This window comes from Caenorhabditis elegans, chromosome II, assembly GCF_000002985.6.
Source record: "Caenorhabditis elegans chromosome II".
Classification (NCBI taxonomy): domain Eukaryota; kingdom Metazoa; phylum Nematoda; class Chromadorea; order Rhabditida; family Rhabditidae; genus Caenorhabditis; species Caenorhabditis elegans.
The window spans coordinates 871,868-897,537 of record NC_003280.10 but is presented as its reverse complement, the minus strand read 5'-3'; the positions used below and the strand labels follow the sequence as shown (position 1 = coordinate 897,537).

The window sequence follows — 25,670 nt, the reverse complement described above, 5'->3', positions numbered from 1 at the left end:
CAGCGAACAAGCAGACGACAAATGCGGAGTTTCAAGTGGTTTACAATTACAACTTTTAACCCAGAAAAAACTTATCTGAATTGCCAAAACTGATAGTTTCAATTGACGTTTATTGAGTCAAATAAGTGAGGCTGGGCAAAATCGAATATGGAGAAAAATCAGTAAAAACAGTAAAGTCTGTTCGTTTCAATTACATTCATGGCATCTGCAAGACGTTGCCCTCCTTCAAAGTATATAGCAATTTCCTCATCTCCTTTTGGATATACTTCGGGGACCCTTGTTTCAAGAGATTCAATAGAAAAATGATAATGGATCTTTTCCTGAAATCAAACATTTTTTGTGAACATTCATTGTTATCAAAACTTACACTTTTTCCGGAAGTAGACAAGATACTTGAGATCGCTCGTATTTGCATAAATTTCCCATTAGTATAGAGTATCATGGATTCGAAGTGCAGGACGCAACCAGTGTCCACAGAATTTTGAAATTCAATTATATCCATTAATCGAGTCGCGACTGGGCCACTGCAAAACAGTTTTGCCGTCTCCTCGGCCAACTCGAGAGCTTTCCGCAATAAAAACCCTCCGATTATAGTTCCATTTATGTTCGGATGGTCTTTCAACAAAATTTCAGATAACTTCACTTTTGTGTCAAGCATCCGCTTTACTCCTTGACTTTTTGCCTGAAAAATTACTTAAATTAAACATTATTTGTGACTTTTTAATTTAAACAAAATTTTTTCGACTGGTGTGAAGTGATTTTAGGTCAAAAGTTTTGGGGCTAATGGAATCCAATATCATATTTGATAAACCATTTTACTTTTTTTCGGTAGTTGAAATAAAAAATCAAACCAGTGATTCCATTTGTCTCTCTTATTTTTGATTTACGGTAATGATTTCAGAAGCTGGCGCAACATATTTTTCTTCTGCTTTGTTCTCGGCTACGCTTGATATGCTTTTATTGTGTGAAGTTGAAATTATAATGTCAGTCTGTGCATTGATTCGATCAAATTTCCTTGCGAGTCTTTTTGGAACATCATCACTAGCACTTGAAGGATATTGCCGACTTCTTTTTTAATCTTCCCATAGATTTATAAATCCAACTTTTCATCGACTTTCAAACTGAATTTTATTAATAATAAATGAAATCATGAATACTTATTTTGTAAAACTCACTTATAAAATGGAATCGCTTCAACTTTTGTAATGACAACGACTCCTAGAAGCTCTTCTTGTGTATGTGTGTTCTTTTCTTTAACAAATGCATAAGCCACCTTCATTGCGCACAGGCAAATGATTTCCATCAACTTTCCACTTCTTATTGAGCCTGACACATTGTAATAGTCAGTGTGTTCGTCGGAAGAAGGAGGAATAACAAACTGAAATTTTTAAAACATATATTAATTTTTTTGTTTTTTTATTTGTCGAAAGTTTACGACATGTTTCATACAAAAGATTATTTGCTACTTGCGTGTTACATTCCCTCATTTTAATAGTAATTTTTTAAGTTGTGAAAAATAAAAAAGGTGAACCACATTTTAGCATTTTTAGCTTAGGAAATAACATTTTCTAAGATTAAAAAGGAAAAATGTATATCATGTTTAATTTAGCTGTAGAAATTGATGAAAATGTAATTTGATTTGAAAATGAGGACATGTGCATAATACACAAATGCCGACTATTTAGTTATCAAAATAAGAAACCGTCTGCCAATATACAGTGCTGGCCAAAAAGATATCCACTTTTGGTTTTTTGTGTGTAACTTTTTTCTCAAGCATCCATTTGACTTGAATTTTTCCGTGTGCATAAAGCGAAATGTTACGCAAATTTGCGGACCAAACATTACATGATTATCGATTTTTTCTGAATTTTATTTCAATTTTTTGATTTTTTCGTTTTTCCAATTTTCATTATTTTTTTTGAATTATCAATAAAACGCACTCTGTTTGTTGCACTGGATTTGTTTGGTTGATAAATTATTTTTAAGGTATGGTAAAATCTGTTGGGTGTAAAAATCTTTCCTTGGACGTCAAGAAAGCCATTGTAGCTGGCTTCGAACAAGGAATACCCACGAAAATGCTCGCGCTGCAAATTCAACGTTCTCCGTCGACTATTTGGAAAGTAATCAAGAAGTACCAAACTGAGGTGAGTTCGAAAAATATTATTTTTTAATAATAAATGTTTAGAAATCCGTCGCTTTGAGAATCTCGCCCGGCAGGCCTCGAGTGACAACCCATAGGATGGATCGCAACATCCTCCGATCAGCAAGAGAAGATCCGCATAGGACCGCCACGGATATTCAAATGATTATAAGTTCTCCAAATGAACCTGTACCAAGTAAACGAACTGTTCGTCGACGTTTACAGCAAGCAGGACTACACGGACGAAAGCCAGTCAAGAAACCGTTCATCAGTAAGAAAAATCGCATGGCTCGAGTTGCGTGGGCAAAAGCGCATCTTCGTTGGGGACGTCAGGAATGGGCTAAACACATCTGGTCTGACGAAAGCAAGTTCAATTTGTTCGGGAGTGATGGAAATTCCTGGGTACGTCGTCCTGTTGGCTCTAGGTACTCTCCAAAGTATCAATGCCCAACCGTTAAGCATGGAGGTGGGAGCGTCATGGTGTGGGGGTGCTTCACCAGCACTTCCATGGGCCCACTAAGGAGAATCCAAAGCATTATGGATCGTTTTCAATACGAAAACATCTTTGAAACTACAATGCGACCCTGGGCACTTCAAAATGTGGGCCGTGGCTTCGTGTTTCAGCAGGATAACGATCCTAAGCATACTTCTCTTCATGTGCGTTCCTGGTTTCAACGTCGTCATGTGCATTTGCTCGATTGGCCAAGTCAGTCTCCGGACTTGAATCCAATAGAGCATTTGTGGGAAGAGTTGGAAAGACGTCTTGGAGGTATTCGGGCTTCAAATGCAGATGCCAAATTCAACCAGTTGGAAAACGCTTGGAAAGCTATCCCCATGTCAGTTATTCACAAGCTGATCGACTCGATGCCACGTCGTTGTCAAGCTGTTATTGATGCAAACGGATACGCGACAAAGTATTAAGCATAATTATGTTGTTTTTAAATCCAATTGCTCATATTCCGGTACTTTAATTGTCATTTCCTTGCAACCTCGGTTTTTTCAATATTTCTAGTTTTTCGATTTTTTTGAATTTTTCTGAAGTTTTTTCAAAATCTGTTGAACATTTTTGATGAATATTGTGTTTTTAGATTTTGTGAACACTGTGGTGAAGTTTCAAAACAAAATAACCACTTAGAAAAAAGTTACACACAAAAAACCAAAAGTGGATATCTTTTTGGCCAGCACTGTAGATATACTTTAGCTTTTCTTCAAGAAGATTTTTTTATGTGTAACGGAAAAATTCTTAAATCAATTGGTCTTACCATTGTGTGTAAATGACCGAAATGACCGGCATTTGGCAGGTCCCCATACTGATTGTGCCTTTCTTGTTGGCTTGATACGATCTTCTCACAAATACTTGCTTCAGCTCGTATACTAATATAAATTGATTCTCTCATGTTTGTTATCACTACAGTCGGAACAACTTTTACTGCTATTGCCTTCTTCTTTTCTTCAGACGTTTCCAGCGTAATGCAGATTTGGGTGTGCTCCGTTACTTGTACCGGTATGCAGTTTGCCTCATTTTCGGTGCACATCCTAAATATTTTCAATTTAAGTTGTTTTTTCGTTGAGATAATGAAATTCTTACACAAATTGGACTCCTCGATCCCTCAACAATCTAGGAATAGAGATGAAGTCATGTGTAAATGAAAAAGTTGATGCCAACAACGATGATCCTACGGGATTTATGTTCCTCGTCCGCTTGTCGACTACACGTAGAATTTCTTCCAACTCTAATGAGCAGTTTTGAATAACATTGTGATTCGCATTCAAACTATCAACCCAAAAATGAACTTCCATTGGGAAAAGATTCAATATTACTTTTCGGGAAGTGAGAAAAACGTCATGTTGGAAGGCAGTGTCATTGGGATTTGAGGCTGACACAGTGAGTGTCGTTCACCCTATTGAAGGTGACGATTTACGATACAGCTCCTCTGAGTGGAATAATCTCGCTAGATTGTTCCCCAGTGATGCGGATAGAATAAGACGAACACTTAGCTTTCCGCAATAGTTATTTATTAGAATAATCGATCGGTGGTGGTGAATATTAAGGAAGATGAGTAATTAGTAGCATGAGTTGGTGAAAGGGTCATAGGATCGGTGTATAAACCGAATACAACCACCTCCTAGGTGTGGTTGGTGGAAGAAGTGAATAATATTTTAATCGAAAGGCTAGGTGGTGGTTGCGAAATAGTAAAGGGGCGAGAAATTAGTATTTAGCGGGTAGATCAAACGGGGGAGATCAATTATAATTATACGAGCCCAGCTCGTTGCCTGACCGCCACCGCCTCCAAAACTTGTCGGCTGCTTCTATGGAAGCCGCGAAACGTCGGCTGCAAAACTAACTGAGATTTGCCCAAATACACGCTACAGTGGGAAACTGTGATTTCTGCGACCCAAAATATGTTCTCTGCTTCTTCGAAACTCGTTAAATGTCCGCTGCAACTTCTTAGAAAATTTCTAGGTTTTATAGATTTCTTGGAAGTCCTTTACAGCAAACAAAAGTGCTAGAAAAAAATTGAGTTCATGCTGTCTGCTTTGACATGTTTGTGTTCACATTACCCATGAAACAGCACGAAACTCAGAAGTTGTCGGCTGCTGCTGCTTTCACGAGACTCGTGCTTTCTCGTGCTTTCACGAGATCCTGAAAACGTCCGCTGCTTTCAAATTGACAAAAGGTGACTCAAAAAACGACTTATGCTCTCTGAAGCTCAAAAGTTGTCGGCGGCTTTTATGAAACTCGTAAATCGCCGAACACTTTCTGGTATTTAGAATAAAGGTTTAGTTGCCAATGCAATATTTTGAAAACAAAGAACAGGACCATCAAAACTTTTTTATTTTTCAAATCATCCTATGTAAATAGTTGGAGGAACTACTGCTGGAGGAGTGTTTCCTCCAACAGTTCCTCGAGAATTTCCCCTGTTTACAGGCGGCTGAGGTGGAGGTTGCCGACGTGGAGGCGGAGGTGGAGTGGTCGTTGTTGTAGGTTTTGGCGTAGTCGGAGTTGTAGGTTCAGGCGTTGGAAGCAGTTTTGTAGGAGCCAGGGTTGTTGTCACGGGGTCATCACTTGATGTTGCTGCTCCAATGATGATCATCAAGATCAGAAGACAGCAACAACACGCACAAATGATGCCTCCGATTGCCAGCGGCTTTTTTTTTGTCCATTTTTGTGGATTGTGACTTTGGAGTGGAGTATGTGCTGTTATATACTGTATCAGTTACCAGCAAAAGTGATCGGGAATAAACTTTTTGAACTTTTGTAAACTGTTTTTCAATTCGTTTCAAATTTTTTTAGAATGAACTTTTTGACACTTTTGAACTTTTTGCAATTTTTTTAATGAAATTTTTTAATTTGAAAGCTTATTGTCAGTTTAAAAAAATTTGAAAACCAGTGCACATTTAAAAATCCATATTTTCCATAATTCTCAGTTTAAAAAAATTTGAAAACCAGTGCACATTTAAAAATCCATATTTTCCATAATTCTCAGTTTAAAAAAATTTGAAAACCAGTTCACATTTAAAAATCCATATTTTCCATAATTCTCAGTTTAAAAAAATTTGAAAACCAGTTCACATTTAAAAATCCATATTTTCCATAATTCTCAGTTTAAAAAAATTTGAAAACCAGTTCACATTTAAAAATCCATATTTTCCATAATTCTCAGTTTAAAAAAATTTGAAAACCAGTGCACATTTAAAAATCCATATTTTCCATAATTCTCAGTTTAAAAAAATTTGAAAACCAGTTCACATTTAAAAATCCATATTTTCCATAATTCTCAGTTTAAAAAAATTTGAAAACCAGTGCACATTTAAAAATCCATATTTTCCATAATTCTCAGTTTAAAAAAATTTGAAAACCAGTTCACATTTAAAAATCCATATTTTCCATAATTCTCAGTTTAAAAAAATTTGAAAACCAGTTCACATTTAAAAATCCATATTTTCCATAATTCTCAGTTTAAAAAAATTTGAAAACCAGTGCACATTTAAAAATCCATATTTTCCATAATTCTCAGTTTAAAAAAATTTGAAAACCATTGCTCATTTGGAACACCATATTTTCCATAGTTCTCCATTTTAAAGAATTTAGGTGATTGTAGTTGAAGAAGTTTTTTTTTTCAGAATTATGAGTAAATAATTATTTGCAGCTGTGCTTATATTAAAACTAGAATTTCAGTTCAATTTCAAACAGTGAGTATTGATTTTTTGTGTTTCTATTATTTTTCAGACATGAATGAGTAAATCTGTAAAGTTTTAAAAAAATTTGGGTGTTTGTGGTTGAAGAAAATAATTTTTTTTAGAATTTTGAGTAATTAATTATTGGCAGCTATATTAATGAGTTTTCAGAAAGTTCCAGAATTTTTAAAAAGTGGTCGGGGACTTAGGATATGCTGTTATATACTGCATTAGTTATCAGCAAAGATGATCTGCAAAGGTGATCGGGAATGAACTTTTTAAACTTTTGGGAATTCATTTTTTGGTGCAAATTTTGCATTTTTCCGGGCTAGACATTTTCAAGACCAATACTCCAGATATTAGAAATCAGGTAAGCAATCGTTTCCCGAGCCCATAAGATGTCAGCTGCTTTCCAAAGACAGGAAGTTGTCCGCTGCTTTCTGAAACCCGTAGGACGTCCGCTGCTCTCTGATATTTTTTAAGTGCTTGCTGAGACCCGTAAAATGTCCGCTGCTTCCAAAAAATTTATTCATTTTATAAAATAGGAATCCTAGAAATAAATGAGTTTAAAGCTCTGTGTACAGCACGGAACCCGATTGTAGCCTTTCTATAAAGCATCTTCATCTGCTCCGCTGTATATTTCCCGTTTGTTTGCACATTTTTCTGCGAATAATTCCATCTGTACTCGGATGAGAGGTGATCCTTTTTCCAGTCTTCTCCATACTCTGCCTGGAAATTCGAAGATTAATCAAAAACTTCCCTGAAAAAAGTTACCAAAATTTTCTCCAGTGGATTACAGGAGACCCAGAAAATATGACCGTGAAGATCCGCTGCACACCAAGGATCGTAGATAGGGTAGGTGAACTTGTATTTGGTGCCGTCGGCTGGAATTTGACAAAATTGAAATTTACAGTACGTCTACAGTACCCTCACAAGATCTTGTACAGTAACCTTATAGTTACCCCACAGTACCTCTATCGTACCCTACCCCCTACAGTATCTTGTACAGTACCCCCTACAGTAACTCACTGGCAATTCCGCCCACCCAATGATGGGTAAGTTTCCCATTTTCGATTCCTTCATACATTAGAAACAAGTCAATTGGGTACTCGAACCACTTTTTCGTTTGTATAGTGATCTCGAAAGAATCCTCAACCTAAATTCTTTGATTTTTTCGTTTTCAACTTTTTTCGAAAGCCATACCATGCCCAGCATTCGCCAAACTTCGAAACTAGACGGATTCCAGTAGCTGTGAAGTAATTCCACGTAGATTGGGTTATAATCCTTCGCAAAGACCGATAAATCCATGTCGGTAGTGTGCGGAATGATAGAGCACTCACGGTACCAGCCGAGAAATGTTCCGCCGTTAAGGAATGGGTACATGTCAAACTCGATGAGCTCATCGCGGAGCTGGGCGAGCTCCTCGACAGCTGGTTCAGCTGGCATGAAGACCTGAAGATCAGAATTTTTTTGGAGATAGGCAAGTAGATAGGCTTGAAATAGGAACGAAGGTAGGCAATTAGGTAGGTGAAAGGTAGGCAAGTAGGTCGGCATGGTGTAGGGTAGACATGAAGTAGCCATGTAGGCTGACAGAAAATGCTTGGCAGAAATGAGGTAGGTAAGAAGGTAGACTAGATGTAAGCATATAGGTAGGCATGTGATAGTCAGACAGGCACAAGGCAGGCACGCAACTAGGCATGTTTGTAGTAGGCACCACAAGGTAGGTACGTAGGTAGCTTGAGGTAGACAGACCATCATGAATTATGGATGTGTGCGGGCAGGCATATAGGCAAGTAGGCAGGCACAGGTATGAGGTAGGCCTGAAGTAGGCACATATGTAGGTAGTCATGTGATAAGCAGACAGGCAGAAACTAGGCACGTAGGTAGACCTGAAAAAAACAGACCAAAAGCTAGCACATAGGCAAGTAGGAGGTATAAGGTATAGGTATAAGTGTAAGATATGGGGTAGGCACGCAGGCAGGCATGAGGTAGATACATAGTTCCATTTCACTCACATAAGATTTATCTCTCGGAACTTCTAGTTTCAAACAATCAATAAACTTTGAGCGCTTCCAAAACTCGGTGAACTGTTTGATATTTGTGGGAATTTCTATATTCTCAACCCAGTGAGTCTGGAATTTTCTGGAAAAAAAATATTACGAAAATTGTTTAGTATTTCAAAAATAGATTACTTTGGTATTAATCTTCGAACTTCTGATTTTAAATCCAAGTAGTCCTTTGCAGAGTCGTTTTCGTAGAAAATTATGTCCAATTTTGAATTTGAATAGTTTATAGGAGAGTATTTTGAATTTACAGCAACCTGAAAATTTTTTCAATAGAAATAACTCAAAAAAATCATTTCAAACTTTTAAAACCTCATCCGAACTCCATTTGCAATAATTTTTATCCAACATTTTCAAAAAATCGATATCAATAATCAAAAATGGCACGGGGAGCTTCATCTGGTTCAGGATGGAAATGCAGTTTGTGTGCTGGAAAAAAAATGTGAAAATTGAAATTGAAACTCCGCAATTTCAGATAATTTTTACTTACGTAAATTGGGACCCGAGCAGAGTTTGGCAGTAGTGTCTCATTTTGCAAACCGGCAAACCTCCCGTATTTAGGCTTTCTGGGTTTGCGGGAGCAAATGTATAAAATTAGAACTAGAATGAGAAGAAAAAGGAATATGGTATACCTTCTACGTCGGAAAATCCTAAAAATTTTAGAAATTAGCAGCCGACACTGCATGGGAGACTTACATTAACATTACTCAAGAAGACACTGCCATTTTAATAAAATATTAATATTAATTTCTAAATAAAAGAGGCAAAGGAGGTTTCTTAAAAGTCTGGAAATTTGCTACGAGACAAATCGACAAAAACGTTAGTTTGTGGGCTCTTTCTCTCCACCGCCTAGACATTTGATAAAAATCTTATACATATGTAGAGTATCTTATCAGTTGTGGAGGAGTGCACCAAGGTCGCCTTGACTAGTCAACAGGCTTGAGCAAATATCGAGTTTATGACTTTCAGAAGAAAGTGAAAATGTTTGTGTAACTAAAAAACAGAACATTCAAAATAGGGTTTTGAAATTTAGGATAGCGGTTTCAGGTTGATGCACCATGTTGCAAAATGTTTGAATTTTTGTGTTTTTATTTTTTGAGTTTTGATTTCCTAGACATTGCAATAGTGTAGTTGGGCTGTAAATTTGATGAGAGTCATATCAGTTCCGGAGGACGCCAGTTTGTTGACTTGCTCCAATATATAAAATTGAGGAAATACCAAGTTTATGGCTGTCTGAAGGAAGTGAAAATGTTTGTATAACTCAAAAACAGAACCTTCAAAAAGAGCTGTCAAAATTGGAAAAGTAGTTTTAAATCGATGCACCATGTCATGTTCCAGAGTTGTGGCAGTACCTCGGTTGCAGTTGGTTTGATTAAAAAAGGTCACTTGTGTATTACATGCCCTCATTTTAATAGTAATTTTTTAAGTTATGTGAAATAAAAACGTGAACCACACTTTTGCATTTTTAGGCTTAGGAAATAGCAATTTCTAACTTAAGCCTAAAAAGAGAAAATGTAAATCACGTTTAATTTGAATGGAGAAATTAATGAACAATAATACCAAATAATACCAAAAAATAGATTGACATACCAAAAAATAGATTGACATACCAAAAAATAGATTGTCATACCAAAAAATAGATTGTCATACCAAAAAATAGATTGGCATACCGAAAAATAGATTGTTACACGAAAAATAGATTGGCATACCAGAAAATAGATTGACAGACAAAAATAGATTGACAGACGAAACATAGATTGAGAAATTATTGAGATCAAAAGCTCATTAAGATTAAAAAATTGTTATCTTATTTCACTTATTCCTTTGACTCTGTACTGAAAATCTATAATTTTCAGGCCATCCAAACACAGTGGCATCTTCCGAATTGATGGCAATGTGGAATTTCATGTTTTCTGCGAGACAGGTCCTAAAAAATTAGTTCAAAAAACCTTACCAATCACAATTCGCAAGCCATCAGAATTTTTCATAAATTTCAATAATAAGTATTGCCAGCTGAAGTTCTGGCCGCACTTTCTGAGACAACTAGGAAATGGTTCGGTGTGAGATAAAATTAACAACAAAAATCGGGACTTTTCAAATCACTTTATTTCAAATCATCCCAAGTTTATATTTCTAGACATGGTGGGAATTCGGAATATGGAGGAGGTGTAGATGCTTCCCCTAGGCTTCCCTTTCCAATCACAACTTCGCCTCTTGGAAAGTTTACCGGGAGAGGAATATTTCTTCCAACAACTGGTGGGAATTTGGGATATGGAGGTGGTGTAGATGCGTCGCCTGGGTATGGCTTTCCAATCACAACTTCGCCTCCTCCAATGATTACCGGGGGAGGAAAATGCCTTGGAGGTGGGGAGATTGGTGGTCCAACAACTGGTGGGAACTTGAGATATGGAGGAGCTGTAGATCCTTCGCCTAGGTTCGACATTCCAACTACACCTCCACTTCTTGGAATGACTTCCGTAGGAGGAATATGTCCTGGGGGTCGTCCGACAATGATGACTGGAGGGGGACTTTGAGCAGATCCTTGCGAATAGAAAATAGAAAACGGAGAAGACTCCGATCATCAGAAGTTTTTTGGCCATTTTTTAGGATCTTGTCTTTGTCGTGGAGTATACGATATTATATAGTGTTAAAGTTATCTGCAAAGGTGATCGTGAATGAACTTTTTGAACTTTTCAAAAATTATTTCCTGATATATTCCAGCTAGTTCCACGATCCTTGATGTGATCAAAACTGGAGAGATGAAAATGAGGTTCATGTCGTGTTTTATGTTCTCCAACTGTGTTTTAACTTTTCAATCGTGTAGTTGATTGTTCCCTCCCTCTGCATATAAATTTTGATACGAATTTTATAATTTGTTCATTTTTCTCTACAAAATATGAAATTGTTTATGACGAATTTTTTTCTGTCTGAAAGAAGTGAACCTGTTTTTGTAACTCAAAAACAAAAAAATGCAGAGATCAGAATTGTTCAAATTACAAAGAAAAGCTATAAATTATTCTCAAACATTTTATAAACCGTCTTCATCTGTTCCTTTTTAAATTTCCCATTCTCTTTCACATTATTGTGCGAGGAATTCCACTCGAATTTAGACGAATGGCGGTCCAAATACCAAAACTCTCCGTATTCTGCCTGAAAGGACTTTTAAGAAAAGAAAAAGCTTATCCATGTAGTCTCCAAACCTACCACAAGTTTTTCCAGCGGAGTGCAGGAGACCCAGAAAATATGACCGTTAAGGTCTGCAGCACACCAGGGGCCGTAGATAGGGTAGGTGTACTTGTATTTGGTGCCATCCGCTGGAATTCAATTTAAAAAGTATTTTGCGGTACCGATAAAGTACCATTCAGTACCCCTACAGTAAATTTCTGCAATAGCCCTCACAGTGAAATTAAAGTATTTCTATAGTACTCCTACTGAACCTCTATAGTACCTCTACAATAGTCATTCACTAATCCCAACGTAGGCCTACAGTACCCCGATAGTGCTCTACAGTAACTCACGGCTGAGCCCTCCAACCCAATGATGGGTCAGTGTACCGTTTTCTACTCCCTTATACATCATAAAAACATCAATTGGGTACTCCGGCAAGTCCTTCGGACGTGCAGTAAACTCTAACGAGTCCTCTATCTGAAATTTATTGATTTTTTTTTTCATTTCCAAACTTCTCTCAAAATTACCGGAATGATTGCGGAATGATTTTTAGTGTGAAACGTTGGTAACTAAGTCGTAAGTTTAACTTGTAGATGTGTAGAGAAATTTTGTATCTTTTGAACAAGCCTAACTAGACATTTGTAGCTTGTCCGCGTCATGAGATAAAAATGATTTTCGAATTTTTTTGGGCTTTTTTAGTGTGAAACGTTGGTTATTATAGTTCCCCGGCTCATAACTTTTGAATTTGGTTAACTAAGTTGCAAGTTTAACTTGTAGATGTGTAGATAAATTTTGTATCTTTTGAACAAGCCTAACTAGACATTTGTAGCTTGTCCGCGTCATGAGATAAAAATGATTTTCGAATTTTTTTGGGCTTTTTTAGTGTGAAACGTTGGTTATTATAGTTCCCCGGCTCATAACTTTTGAATTTGGTTAACTAAGTTGCAAGTTTAACTTGTAGATGTGTAGATAAATTTTGTATCTTTTGAACAAGCCTAACTAGACATTTGTAGCTTGTCCGCGTCATGAGATAAAAATGATTTTCGAATTTTTTTGGGCTTTTTTAGTGTGAAACGTTGGTTATTATAGTTCCCCGGCTCATAACTTTTGAATTTGGTTAACTAAGTTGCAAGTTTAACTTGTAGATGTGTAGATAAATTTTGTATCTTTTGAACAAGCCTAACTAGACATTTGTGGCATGTCCGCGTCATGAGATAAAAATGTATGCAAAAATGTATGCGGGAGCAAATTTATAAAATTAGAACTAGAATGAGAAGAAAGAGGAATATGGACCTTCTGCGCCGAAAAATACTAAAAAAAACTGTTAGAAATTAGCAGCGGACAATGTATGGGTTAGGCTCGTAAATTGTCGGCCGCGCAGGTTAATTTTATGGGAAACTTACATTAACATTATGCCAGTTGACCAGAAGCTTACGTACCACCGTATGGGGTCTTTTGAACTTTTGATTAGTTAGAAAATACGAAAAAGATATTTAAACTGTTAGAATAGTGTAGTTGACGTTTCCCCCGTCTGCCTATAAATTTGATAAGAATCATATCAGTTCCGGAGGTGTACTACGAGACCGCCCGTTTGTTGACTTATTTTTCTCAAAACACTGAGGAAATACCAAGTTTATGACTTTCTGAAGAAAGTGAATATGTTTGTGTAACTCAAAACCAGAACATTCAAATGGGTTTTGAAAATTGGGGAGAGAAAGTTCTGAGAAAACTATTTGAATTAGCGGCCGACGTCTTATGGGACAGACTCGTACAGTGTTGGTCAACTGGAGCCGCCGACATTTTATGGGAAAATTACAAGAACATTTCGCTAAATGCTCAATTTCAGGTTAATAAAATGTTAACAAGAATTATCAAGGGGTACTCAAATGTTGCGTTTCGTGTTTCCCAGCTGTGATCTTCTGATTTTCTAAACTTTTAGATAGTGTAGTTGGTGTTTCCCTCTGCATATAAATTTTGATAAAAATTGCATCAATTCCGTCGTTAATTTATCTTTACAAAATATAAAACTGTACATGTAACTCAAAAACAGAACAATCAAAGTGTGCTTTGAAAATTGGGGAGAGCAGTTTCAGGTCGATGCACCATGTTGCAAATGTTTTGAATTCCTGTTTTAGAATGAGTTTTTCTTGAAATTTAAACGTTTCAAATTAAACAGGAAATTTAAAAATTTTTCTCAAACATTTTATAAACCGTCTTCATCTGTTCCTTTGTAAATTTTCCATTGTTTTTCACATTCTTGTGCGACAAATTCCACTCGAATTCAGATGACTGGTGGTCCAAATTCCAAAACTCTCCGTATTCTGCCTGAAAAAACATCAAAACGTTCATTTTGCAAGGACATTTGAGTCTCCAAACCTACCACAAGTTTCTCCAGCGGAATGCAAGAGACCCAGAAAATATGACCGTTAAAGTCTGCAGCACACCAGGGATCGTAGATAGGGTAGGTGTACTTGTATTTGGTGCCGTCAGCTGGAATTTGATAAAAATATTAGGTCTCCAAATAAGTTCCGGATCAAAAATCATAACTTTGTTCGCTGCGTATCGATTTTTATGGAACTGTGGGAATTTACGTTATCAACCATGATCTTTCATTTGACAATAGTCACAAAATTTTTTGGTCGTCCGAAGTGCCCTAACTCGGAGCCAATTTTTTCAGACATTTTTCAGATCTCGCTTCTTTTCAGGTTTCAATTGAGGTTTGTGTGCGGATTTTGCTAAGTTTAGTACACAATGTAAGAAAACAAAAAAAGTTTGGAAAAAAATCCGTCCAAAAAAAATTTTTTCGTCGGTCGTCAAAAAATCTTCAAAAAAAATTTTGCCGAAAATTCTTGATTTTTTATACAAAAATGATGTAACCATGTGCAAACTATTTTTACACATACAAAACATTTCAATTTAGTGCGTCACACTGAAATAATAACAGAAAACATAGCTTTTTTGAAATATTTTTGAGTTTTTGGAGTATTTCTCAAGATCCAAATGTTAAACTTAAATGTTTTGTACGTGTAAAAATAGTTTGCACATGGTTACATCATTTTTGTGTTAAAAATCAAGAATTTTCGGCAAAATTTTTTTTGAAGATTTTTTGACGACCGACGAAAACAATTTTTTTGGACGGATTTTTTTCCAAACTTTTTTTGTTTTCTTACATTGTAACTTAGCAAAATCCGCACACAAACCTCAATTGAAACCTGAAAAGAACCGAGATCTGAAACATGTCTGAAAAAATTGGCTCCGAGTTAGGGCACTTCGGACGGTCAAAAAATTTTGTGACTATTGTCAAATGAAAGATCATGATTGATAACGTAAATTCATACAGTTTCATAAAAATCGATAAGCAGCGAACAAAGTTATGATTTTTGACCCGGAACTTATTTGGAGACCTAATAGTATTTTACAGTACTTCTTTAGTACCTCTGCAGTGGCCCAACAGTACCCCTACAAAACCTTTATAGTATGAACCCTTACAATACTCCTTCTCTGCTCCCAAGATAGGCCTACAGTACCCCTACAATACCATCCTTTCTGTTCATTTCCAAATTACTCCTAGAGTACCCCTACAGTACCCCTACAGTACCCCTACAGTACCCCTACAGTAACTCACGGCTGAGTCCTCCAACCCAATGATGAGTCAGTGTACTATCAATTATATCAATTAATATCAATTAATATCAAGTAATAAATATCAAGTAATATCAATTGGGTACTCCAGCAAGTCCTTCGGACGTGCAGTAAACTCTAACGAGTCCTCGATCTGAAATTTATCGATTTTCTTCCCATTTCCAAATTTCTCTCAAAACTACCATCCCGAAATGTCTTGACAATCTGAAACTAGACGGGTTCCTGGGACGCTGCAACAATTCCACGTAGCTTGGATTATAATCCTCCACAAAAACCATTAAATCCATGTCGGTAGTGTGCGGAATGATTGAGCACTCACGGTACCAGCCGAGAAATGTCCCGCCGCTGAGAAATGGGTACATTTCGAACTCGATGAGCTCGTCGCGGAGCTGCGCGAGCTCATTTACAGCTGCTTCCGCTGGCATGAAGACCTGAAGATCTATAACTTTTTCGTGAGATATGTAAGTAGATAGGCATGAGGTAAAGACTCAGGTAGGTACGTAGGTAGGCATGTGATAGGCAGACAACACAAGGTTGGCACGCAGGTAAACATGCATGAGGTAGGCACGTAGGTAGGCTTGAGGCAAACAGATCAACATAAATTATGGACGTACGCTGGCAGGCATGAGGTAGGTACGTAATTCCGTTTCACTTACATAAGATTCTTCTCGTGGAACTTTTAATTTCAAACAATCAATAAACTTTGAGCGCTTCCAAAATTCAGAGAACTGCTTGATATTCGTCGGAATTTCTATATTGTCAACCCAGTGAGTCTGAAATTTTCTGAAAAAAAATTTCCAAAATTATTTAGGATTTCAAAAATAAATTACTTAGGAATCAGCCTCCGAACTTCTGATTTTAGATCCAAGTAATCCCTGAGAGGGTCGTTTTCGTAGAAAATTATGTCCAATTTTGAATTTAAGTATGTTATGGGAGAGTGATTTAAATTTACAGCGACCTGAAATAATAATTTTTTAAATCGAAATTTAAGAAAATTTCAACTTTTATAACCCTCTCTGAACTCCATTTGCAAACATTATTATCCAACATTTTTAAAAAATCAATATCAATAATTAAAAATGGCACCGGGAGCTTCATCTGGCTCAGGATGGAAATGCAGGTAGGATGCTGAAATAAAATTTAAAACATCTGTATGTGTAGGAAAAATGTTGCTCACGTAAATTGGAACCCGAGTATTGTTTGGCAGTAGTGTCACATTTTGCGAATATGTAAACTTTTGTTTTCTCGACTTTTGGAAGCAAATATGTAGTAGAAATAATATTAAAACAAGAAAGAGGAAAAATAAAGTCTTTTTGCGTTTGCAAATCCTGAGAAAACTGTTTGAGTTAGCGGCCGACATCTTATAGCACAGACTTGTAACGTGTTGGTCATTTGGAGCAGCCGACATATTATGGGGAAACGACACGAGCATTACTTAATTCCAGGTTATTGACATGTTAACAAGAATTATCAAGGGGTACCCACATGTTGCGTTTTGTTCTCCAACTGCGTTTTGATTTTTTGATTTTCTAGACGTTGCAATAGTGTAGATGGCCTATAAATTTGATAAGAATCATATCAGTTCCGGAGGAGTACAACGGGACGCCACTTTGTTGGCTCTCTATTCAATATATGAAATTGAGGAAATGCGAAGTTTATGGCTGGAAGTGAAAATGTTTGTATAACTCAAAAACAGAACCTTCGAAATGAGCTGTCAAAATTGGCATAGCAGTTTCAAGTCGATGCACCATGCTCCAGAGCTTTGAACAGCTTGTATCTCGGATGCAAATAGCTTGATAAAAAATTTGTCGATGCACCATGTCCGCAACAGGGTTGGCAAGTTATATCTTAACAAGGCTCAATTGTTTAAAAAAACCATTCAAAGTCTTTTTTTCCGGCTTCTGTTCTGTGTCCAAAAACCATAGAATGTTAAAAGACTTGTCTGTACTATAAATCTATAATGTTCAGGTCATAAAAAAGCAGTGACATCTTCCGACATGATTGCAATGCGGAATTACATGTTTTAATGCGAGACAGACCCAAAACATCAGTCCAATAAAACTTGACGTTCACAATTTGCAAGCCATCAGATTTTTTTGTCAGTATTTCAAGAATAAAACCCAGTTTGAAGCCGAGATTTTCTGTTGATTTTCTGGAGATTTTTATAAATTGTAGTAGAAAATCTGCCAGCTTGAGAAGAACTAAAAAAAGCTTTGATTTTTATTTCTAAATTACAATCGGTCTGCGAAATGGTGAAAATGGTGAGTTGCGGTTTTCCATCAAGTTGGCTTGCCTGCCTACGTGCCTGCCTGGTGCTGTCAGCGACTCGCTCTTGTTTTTTATAGTCCGACATTTTCTAGGAAAATTGGTGATAGGTAGGCACAAGGTAGGCAGGCAATTTTCTGCCCACAATATATACCTATATATACCTATACCTATATATACCATATATACCTATAAAATTGTTTTGTTTGTTTATTCGAAATTTGATAAATAGTAACAAAATGTAATACATAGAAGATCAACGGGGAAAATCGAATAACACATAAAATAAGAAAGACCCGTCAGAGTCCATCTTAAGTATGAAAAGTAAATACTATTTGACAGAAGAGGATAAATCAACGAGAAATTTAAAAAAATGAGATTTGTTGGTTTATGAGGTTCATAACCTGGGAGGGGGAAAGGAATGTTGATACATTGTGAACTATACTGTTCCAAAGGGGAACGACAATAGAAAAGAAGGGGAACGACAATAGAAAAGAAGAAAAGACATCTCGCATCGAGTCAAGCAAATGAGTCATGGCGACGATATGGATGGCTTCGGTACAATTTTAACGGTAGTGGTTGTTGTGACAATCTGCGTTGGCTTCATATACATGGGAGTTCGATTCTGTTGTCGTATTGGTAACGGAATCTATTACGGAGGTGGATATGATCCTCTATACGACCAACGCGGAAGAGGATTTCATGGGAGGAGAGGCAGGAATGTGAGACAGCAGAGGTCGAGAGAAGAAAGCAGTACATCTAACTTGGAAAATAGTAACGTGGTATAACAAAATAAAGACGTTGAGATCCTGTTTTACGGGCATATTGAACAGCAGCAGACATCTTATGGGTTCTCAGAAGCAGCGGGCATCTTACGGGATCACTGGTGCAAAGTAGGAGACAATCAGGCTTTTAGAAGCAGTGGACATCCCACAGGTTCCCTAATAGCAGCGGACATCATACGGGCTTAATAGAGCAGCGTTTGCTAAAGCAGCGGACATGCCCCGAGCCCAATAGAGCAGCCGACATCTAATGGTGTTCTAGAAGCAGCGGACATCTCACTGGCGTACAGAAACAGCGCCCATCTTACGGGCCCCCTAATAGCAGCGGACATCCTGTGGGTTCCAAAATATCACTTTATTCTGTTGGACTTGCCATTGGGAAACACAAAAAGGCATTGTGGGTGGGGGTGGGTTGAAAAACAGGACAATCATGAGGTTTTTTTTCAGATACTAAGAGAAAGACAGTTTACAACAAAGTGTACCAATTGAGTGATAAGGTCGTATTTAATTAGAGCAGAGGGGGATAAAGACACAAATGGAAAGTATTTGGAGGATCGAAAAAGCATTGTGTGGCTAGTATGGAAAATGGCTCAAGAAATTTGGAAAAAAATGGAAAAAAAACTTGGTGAAAATTAAACACCTAACATAATTGGAAATATTATAAACCTGGGCTTGAAAGATATTAAAGTATTGATTGATATTGATAATTAGGGGAAGGAAAAACATGAAAATCTCAGGGGGCAGAGGAAACGGGAAAAATGAAAATCGAGATGCATAGATAACAAGTGGCTGTGAAATGGCAGAGAATCCGTAGTTGGAGACTTAGGCAAAATACATGACGTTGTTCGAGTCGGGATGAACCTGGAAAAAGTTGAAATTAGTAGGTTAGGAAAGCGTGGGTATAGGTGTAGGTGTAGGTGTAGGTGTAGGTGTAGGTGTAGGTCTAGGTCTAGGTCTAGGTCTAGATCAAGGTCTAGATCAAGGTTTAGGTCTAGTTCTAGGTTTAGGTCTAGGTCTAGGTCTAGGTCTAGGTTTAGGTCTAGGTCTAGGTCTAGGTCTAGGTCTAGGTCTAGGTCTAGGTCTAGGTCTAGGTCCAGGTCTAGGTCTAGGTCTAGGTCTAGTTCTCGGTATAGGTCTAGGTCTAGGTCTGGGTCTTGGTCTATGCTTCAAGGACTGCGCTTCTAGACTCCTAGGCTCCTATGCCTCAAGCCTCAGCCCAGATCCTGATCTCAGTCTAGATAAATAATCTAGGCCCAGATCCTAGCTCTATGCTTCTGCCTACACTCTATCTCAAAATCCAAACAATGCTCACCTGTACGGCCTTGGCCATGCTTGACAATGTTGTATCCTCCGACGACGTCCCCGAAGGTTGTGATCCTTCCTCTCCGGATCCATGATCCCTATCGACCAAGTGATAACGAGCACGGAACGCCACCAGATGTGCATAGTACGCCGGCGCCGGGATCGACACAGACCTCGTGCATCTTACATAGGTATGACACATTTGGTAGGTCAACTGTTGAAGCTCGTCGGCCGTCAGATCATTGTCATCCCAGAGCACATGGTAGTGAGATGGTCGGGATGTTCCTTGGATACCAGCGTGGGAGCAGAGGAAGAAGTCGAATTCCGTTGGATGCGTGATTCCCACATCTACAGTTGTTCCTGGTGGGATGTTGAATGCTTTTCCTACTTGATCAGCTTTATCCGCGGCGAAGAGCCTTGTGTGATGTCTCTTTTGCACAGCGATAAATGTGATTCCTGGCTGGTATCCACTCTCAAGCATCACACAAGCTTCACGAATTGCGCGGAGCTCATATTGGAGCACATTGAAGAGTTGACCCTCAGACACTCCATCTCTGTAGACCACAATTCGGGCTGGCTTGAACCTCGTGTTACGGTAGAACTGGACAAGCAACTCTCGAACCATATATGTCAGATCCGTAATGATCTCCTGACGGTGCTGCTGGACCCGAACTGTTGCCGCATATCTACTCGGGTGAGCATCCATAGATCCTACCACTGCGGCGATGGATGGCTTACGGGTATCACCGGCTGCTGGATGGGTGATGTCGCAACCCAGGAAGATGACGGGCTCGTTGAAGATCCGTGGACGCACGTTTGGCAGGAGGATGCTGTTGACTCCACCAAGCTTCACATTCATCTTGAGACAGAGGTTGGAGAGTGTCTGCGGGGTGGTTCGGATGGCGTTCTTGGCCTGGACGCACTGGGTGGCGATTCCGAGGACGGTGTCTCCGACGCGTTTCACTTCGGCTGAAAATATAGAGCTTCAGATGGGGTTGAAGAGGTAAGGATATAGATGATCTTGGTCCCAAGATTCAGAGCCCAATGATCTAGGCCATAGATCCTTGGAACCTAGGATTCCAAGAGCCTAGCAGCTTAGGATCCCAGGACTCCATGATCTAAGATCTAGATCCTTGGAACCTAGGAGCGTAAAGCTTACACCAACACCCTAGAACTTTCACCTACAATTAATCAACTTACCATAGATCGGAGTCTTTCCTGGCAGCACCACCACAATCAACTGAATCGCCGAATAGGTCTGCTTCAAGTACTTGAACATCGGCTCCACCTGCTCCACTCCAGAAGCATATTTGCAGAACATAGGGGTACCGATGATTGGCATTCCAGCGTCGGTAGAGATCCTTTGCAATTGAGTCGTGAACATCCTGAGATCATTTTCCTTGACATGAGATTGCTGAGCAAAGCATGCAATCGCCCAGGTACGGACTTCCATTCCAGTGTGGAACTGCTTCCCGCGCATATCCCAGACTCCCTGGTTCGGAAGGGCAGTTGTGGCACGATGACGACCTCCATAGAGAAGCTTCGGAGCCGAGAGCACACGTCCCTTGACTTCAGTCATTGCTGGATTGATAGTGATTCCGAATTCATGAGCAAATGGATCCGCGGAGAGCTCAGCCTTGCTTACTAGCTTACAAATCTCACGCTCACGCTCTGGAGCGGAACGAGCCGTGGCCTTGATCATGGTGGACGTCTGCACATCGGTGAGCTTCTTCAGACAACGCTGTCCTGGAACAATATCGCAGACCTCTGGTGGCAGGTACGTATGCTTCTGCTCCTGACCGACTTGGAGGCATGGAAGGTGGGGGTACTTCAGCTGGATACGGTACTTGTCAAAGAAGTACTTGGCTACAGTACACTCAATAGTTTGGCCAGTCTCCAGTTGCAATGGGAAGGTCTGGGTCTGGGCCGGGCGGCGTGTGACGTTGCAAACTCTGTACTTCCGGCGCACGGCTCCACAATGGGTGATCTCAATCTTGAGTCCACGGATCTCTTTGGTGAATTTGACGCGTTGAGCATCGGAGAGGGCCCGACGCTCGGCGAGAGCTTGGACTGGGAGCTCGAGCACCTCGGCGACGAATTCGATGACTGGCATCGCGCGGTAAAAGGCCGTGGCGGAGACGTCAATGTTGAGCATCATCTTCCATTGGGATGGTCGGACGGATTGATGGAATCCAAACCATACTTCGCGGCCTCCACCGAGTTTGCTCTCCTGGTGCATTTGCATGCCGGGCTTCATGACGCCTAAAAGATATAGTTGGAGTATTGAAGTTTGTCTGGGAGCGTAGGAGCCTAGAGCCTAGATCCTAGAGCCTAGATCCCAGAGCCTAGATCCTAGATTCTAGATTCTGGATCCTAGATCCTAGATCCTACACCCTAGATCCTAGATCCCAGATCCTAGACCCTAGACCCTAGATCCTAGATCCTAGATCCTAGATCCTAGATCCTAGATCCTAGACCCTAGATCGTAGATCCTATACTCTAGATCCTAAATCCTAGGTCCTAGATCCTTAACCAAGCAACTTGAGATCTTACCTGGAGGTGTGAAAAACGACCTTCCAACCGGGGTGTACTTCAAACTTGGCAAGTGGCGAAGAATCACATCGATCGACTGAACGGCTTCATGTGGAACCTGCCGCACTCTACCTTCCATGGCATCGTCCAGAGCTGACAGACAGACCTGACCGATCCACTTCATCGTCACTGAGAACTTCCGTTCCACTGCTGAATCTCCAGGCAGCGTCACCTCAAAGTTCATGGGCTCCGTGCCAATTGGTAGGGGCTCCCGCGTGTACATGTTACGCTTTCCATCGTAGACTGGTCGAATATTGGTGAAATATTTTGAGAAGGAGGAGATCAGGCAGCCGATTACCTCGCTGAAAATGATTAAAATTTCAGAGCTGAAGTTTTGAAGGGAACCCCGAATCAATAGAAAAAGTACTTACCGATTAACCCGTCTTGGGCACTTGTCCGGAAAGACGTCAATTTGATAATGTTGGACTGAACCTCCGGGGATCCGTACTGCAAAATGATTGGCTCGCAGGAGGATGGATCGGCCCTCGACTCCATGGTTCGGACGGACTGGGCACTGGAATTGGACGCCTGCGTCGGGTTTTGTGCTGAAAATTGGAAAATTAGAGATTCAGGAATCTTACAGGAAGACTAAATAAAAATCAGGCCTGGAGCTAAAGTTTCTGGGCTTGCCTAGGCTAAGTCTAAATTGAAAGCTTCAACAGACGCTGAAGGTCGGAATTTGATTTAGGCTCAAGAGTTGGCTTTGGTTTAGTCGGGTGGTATTTACCTTAGGCTTAAATTTGATGGCGTAGGTTTAGGCTTAGGCTTAGGTGTGAGTTTAGGCTTAGGTCTAGGCTTAAGCTTAAGCTTGGACTGAAATTTCCGGACATTCTCTAAAAATTTTAATAGAATTATAGCTAAAGCCCAAAATTCTAAAAACTTGAAGCTCAGCCAATGTGAGCTCACATTCTAAATTTAAAGTCCAAGTCTGAAGTAACTTCAGTTTTTTTTGTAAGTGTCAGATTTTTCACTAGATTCAAGTTATTAGAGGCTCTGGTTTAAGTTTCCCAGTTCTGGGCTCCAAATATAGTTTTTGGGCCCAAAATCCAGCTCTAACAAGCCCAGAAGCTTAGACTTCCTGCTCCACATCGAGCCAAACTCAGATTTAAGTCAAAACTTTTGCACAAAATTCAAAACCTTACCCAATTGCTCCGTGAGCCGAGCCGCCCAACTGTGAAGAGCTCGACGTTTCTGCGCCACCATCTGGCATGAAAGACGACGATGTCAGCGAATCGCCGGGCATTTCTGAAAACATTTTATTTGATAATGAGAAGCTGCACGAAAAAGAACAAAACGGAGCAGCACACCCAGACACAGAAAAAATGTGAACTTTAAGCATGAAACCCCATAATTTTTGGTTTAAAGTGCAGACATACTTAAGTGGGAAAAATCAAAAATCTCTCTGAAATCATAGAGGTTATTACATAGTTGGCAACTTGAGAAAAATCGATAAAATGCCAAAAAATTTTCGATTTTATTTAGTAAATTTGTTCAGAGTATTTTAAAATTGAAAGTTCGCTGTGGAAAATATAGAAAATTTTGGCAAAATTAAAGGAAAATTTGCTGAGAACTTCAAAAATCTAAAAAACCACACTAACTTTACTATACCAATTGGTAAATCCAAAATTTACCTAGATTCCTCAAAAAACCTAAGATCTATATAGAATTTAAACTGAATTTTTCGAATTTCTAGTTAAAATCTCAAAAAAACTAGTTTAGACCTCCAAAATCGGCTTCAAAAGTCATTGCGAAAGCGGGTGTTCCCTCGGGGGAAGGAATGCCGTCAACGGGCTAGCTGGCGCACTTTCGGTGCACTGGCGTGTTTTTCGATGCACCCCAAAACTCAATTAGAAAAGGGTTGGGGAGCGTGGGGAATTTGAATTGTATAGGGGATAAAATTTCGATTTTCATATGGAAATTTGGGTTGAAAATCTTATTTTCTAAATGTTAAACTTAATAAATTAGAGAAAACTTTAAGCTTTTTAAAGTTTTAATGAGAAAAATCAAAATTAAAAATGAAAACTATTTTTAAAACTGAGAAAATGAAAAGAGAAACCCCCTAATCGCAAGAAAAACGATTGACCAACACAGCTGGCCTCTCAAAAATGCGCGCGCGCGGGTAATCTCGGACCACTAACCGAAAATCGATAATTTTCCAAGTCTAGGACCATTGTGTACAGGCAGAGGGAACATAGACGCAGAGAAACAGGGAAATTGACAGGTGGGAAGACGGTCCGTTGGGAGTGTTAGATGACGGGACGCGATAAGGAGACGCAGACACAGTTTTGGGGGCAGACTGTTCGGGTAGGGGGAGGAGGAGGAGGAACGTGGGAAAATTGGCAGCGAGCCAAGGTTAGTTTGAGCCGTCATAACTCTGCGGTAAGTTGAGATATTAAAAAGTTGTCAACTAAGAAAATATAGAGAAAGTTGTGTAAATCATTTTGCCTGTTATTAATTTTTTGTTATATATTCGAGGCCGAACAAGGAGGCGAAGACGAGTAGTTTATTATTACATAACTAAGGAATAAATAGAAAGTTAGTATACATAGATAATGAGTTCACGTTACACGATCTTCATATCCACGTTAAGGGTTAGGTACACGTAGATACCCAACATCTCCCCTCTTCAATGACAAACGAGAGCTTTGGTGAGGAGCCATCCACGAATGTCTTCTGAGGTTCTCACGGACCACCCTCCAGTGTGACCGTCGATATTGCCAATCCTTTGCACACGGTACTTCGGTGTTCACATCCTCCAATTGCGGGTTCCAAGTTAGCCACACTTCCCGTACCAATCGAAATATTTTTGATGTCTATCCACCCTTCACCAACAGACTAAAAAAACGTTGCTGCCTGAATATTAGACCCAACCTTGAATCATCCACACTGATTCCGCCTGTTCCACCATCAACCTGTTGTATCCCAGTTCCTGGTTGTGGATCATGTTATGACCAATAACAATTTGTGCAATCGTCCAATGACTGAGCATTTGAAACGCATAGGTGGCCTTCACTCGCATCTTCAAAAGAGTTGAGCAATGATTCCTTCTTCTTTTCGACTTCAAACCAGAAGCCGCTCCTGTCCACCTTGACTGCAACTGCAGAGAGCACGGCAGGTGCCTCTTCCCAAAGCTGACCTGATCCACCTCAGAGGTCTTTTCTTCCCAGTAGACATGTGTAGATCAAAACAATACCTCAGAGGTCTTTTCTTCTAAGTAGACATGTGCATGAAGTCAGTGGTGCAGTGAGCCCGAAAGATCCTGATCGCCAATGTTATATATTCGAGGCCGAACAAGGAGGCGAAGACGAGTAGTTTATTATTACATAACTAAGGAATAAATAGAAAGTTAGTATACATAGATAATGAGTTCACGTTACACGATCTTCATATCCACGTTAAGGGTAAGGTACACGTAGATACCCAACATTTTTTATTAGCTTTGATGCTTTTGGAGATATTTAAGTTTTAAAATTGATAAAAATCAGGTAACCTGTCCCTACTTAGAGCTATCATAACTATGCTCAAAGTTGAGCTACA

The 25,670-nt window shown here is 39.2% G+C and overlaps 2 protein-coding genes, 3 non-coding genes and 3 pseudogenes across 10 annotated transcripts; 1 reads left to right on the top strand and 7 right to left on the bottom strand.

The window, feature by feature from the left end:
• Positions 1–158: 158 nt before the first annotated feature.
• Positions 159–3,675, bottom strand: T07D3.3 (annotated as a pseudogene). Its single transcript has 5 exons — positions 3,403–3,675; positions 1,176–1,378; positions 852–1,121; positions 368–682; positions 159–320 (listed from the first exon to the last, which is right to left on the bottom strand). Coding segments are annotated over exons 1-5 (1,223 nt in total).
• A 3,152-nt stretch (positions 3,676–6,827) lies between these two features.
• T07D3.4 lies at positions 6,828–9,229 on the bottom strand (the record flags this gene model as incomplete). Of its 2 annotated transcripts, NM_061439.7 has the most annotated exons (9): positions 6,828–7,048; positions 7,094–7,203; positions 7,349–7,475; positions 7,523–7,771; positions 8,335–8,461; positions 8,512–8,639; positions 8,686–8,811; positions 8,873–9,032; positions 9,079–9,229. In NM_061439.7, 9 exons carry the CDS (start codon positions 9,084–9,086, stop codon positions 6,854–6,856), a joined length of 1,230 nt encoding a protein of 409 aa, NP_493840.1. The 2 variants fall into 2 exon arrangements, with proteins under 2 accessions (NP_493840.1, NP_001305230.1); NM_001318301.3 differs by lacking the exons at positions 8,335–8,461; positions 8,512–8,639; positions 8,686–8,811; positions 8,873–9,032; positions 9,079–9,229 and having other exon boundaries at positions 6,854–7,048; positions 7,523–7,765.
• A 2,159-nt stretch (positions 9,230–11,388) lies between these two features.
• Positions 11,389–12,961, bottom strand: T07D3.5 (annotated as a pseudogene). The gene is made up of 4 exons: positions 12,954–12,961; positions 11,901–12,027; positions 11,587–11,696; positions 11,389–11,532 (listed from the first exon to the last, which is right to left on the bottom strand). Coding segments are annotated over exons 1-4 (389 nt in total).
• A 582-nt stretch (positions 12,962–13,543) lies between these two features.
• T07D3.6 lies at positions 13,544–17,016 on the bottom strand (annotated as a pseudogene). Its single transcript has 10 exons — positions 16,892–17,016; positions 16,678–16,747; positions 16,370–16,626; positions 16,195–16,320; positions 16,023–16,150; positions 15,849–15,975; positions 15,375–15,623; positions 15,176–15,325; positions 13,931–14,040; positions 13,544–13,875 (listed from the first exon to the last, which is right to left on the bottom strand). Coding segments are annotated over exons 1-10 (1,674 nt in total).
• A 636-nt stretch (positions 17,017–17,652) lies between these two features.
• On the bottom strand, positions 17,653–24,326 carry alg-2 (Protein argonaute-1; the record flags this gene model as incomplete). 2 transcript variants are annotated; one of them, NM_182192.6, is made up of 7 exons in its annotated part: positions 17,653–19,100; positions 19,552–20,510; positions 20,742–21,803; positions 22,095–22,435; positions 22,505–22,678; positions 23,276–23,378; positions 24,272–24,326. In NM_182192.6, the coding sequence occupies 7 exons, from the start codon at positions 24,324–24,326 to the stop codon at positions 19,062–19,064; spliced, it is 2,733 nt and encodes a 910-aa protein (NP_871992.1). In that variant the 3' UTR covers positions 17,653–19,061. The 2 variants fall into 2 exon arrangements, with proteins under 2 accessions (NP_871992.1, NP_493837.1); NM_061436.6 differs by lacking the exon at positions 24,272–24,326 and having other exon boundaries at positions 18,580–19,100.
• Positions 21,851–22,051, bottom strand: T07D3.11. Its single transcript, NR_050821.1, has one exon. It is a non-coding gene; the product is annotated as an Unclassified non-coding RNA T07D3.11 (non-coding RNA).
• T07D3.10 lies at positions 21,851–22,051 on the top strand. Its single transcript, NR_050822.1, has one exon. It is a non-coding gene; the product is annotated as an Unclassified non-coding RNA T07D3.10 (non-coding RNA).
• On the bottom strand, positions 23,758–23,886 carry T07D3.12. The gene has a single exon (NR_101657.1). It is a non-coding gene; the product is annotated as an Unclassified non-coding RNA T07D3.12 (non-coding RNA).
• Positions 24,327–25,670: the final 1,344 nt, after the last annotated feature.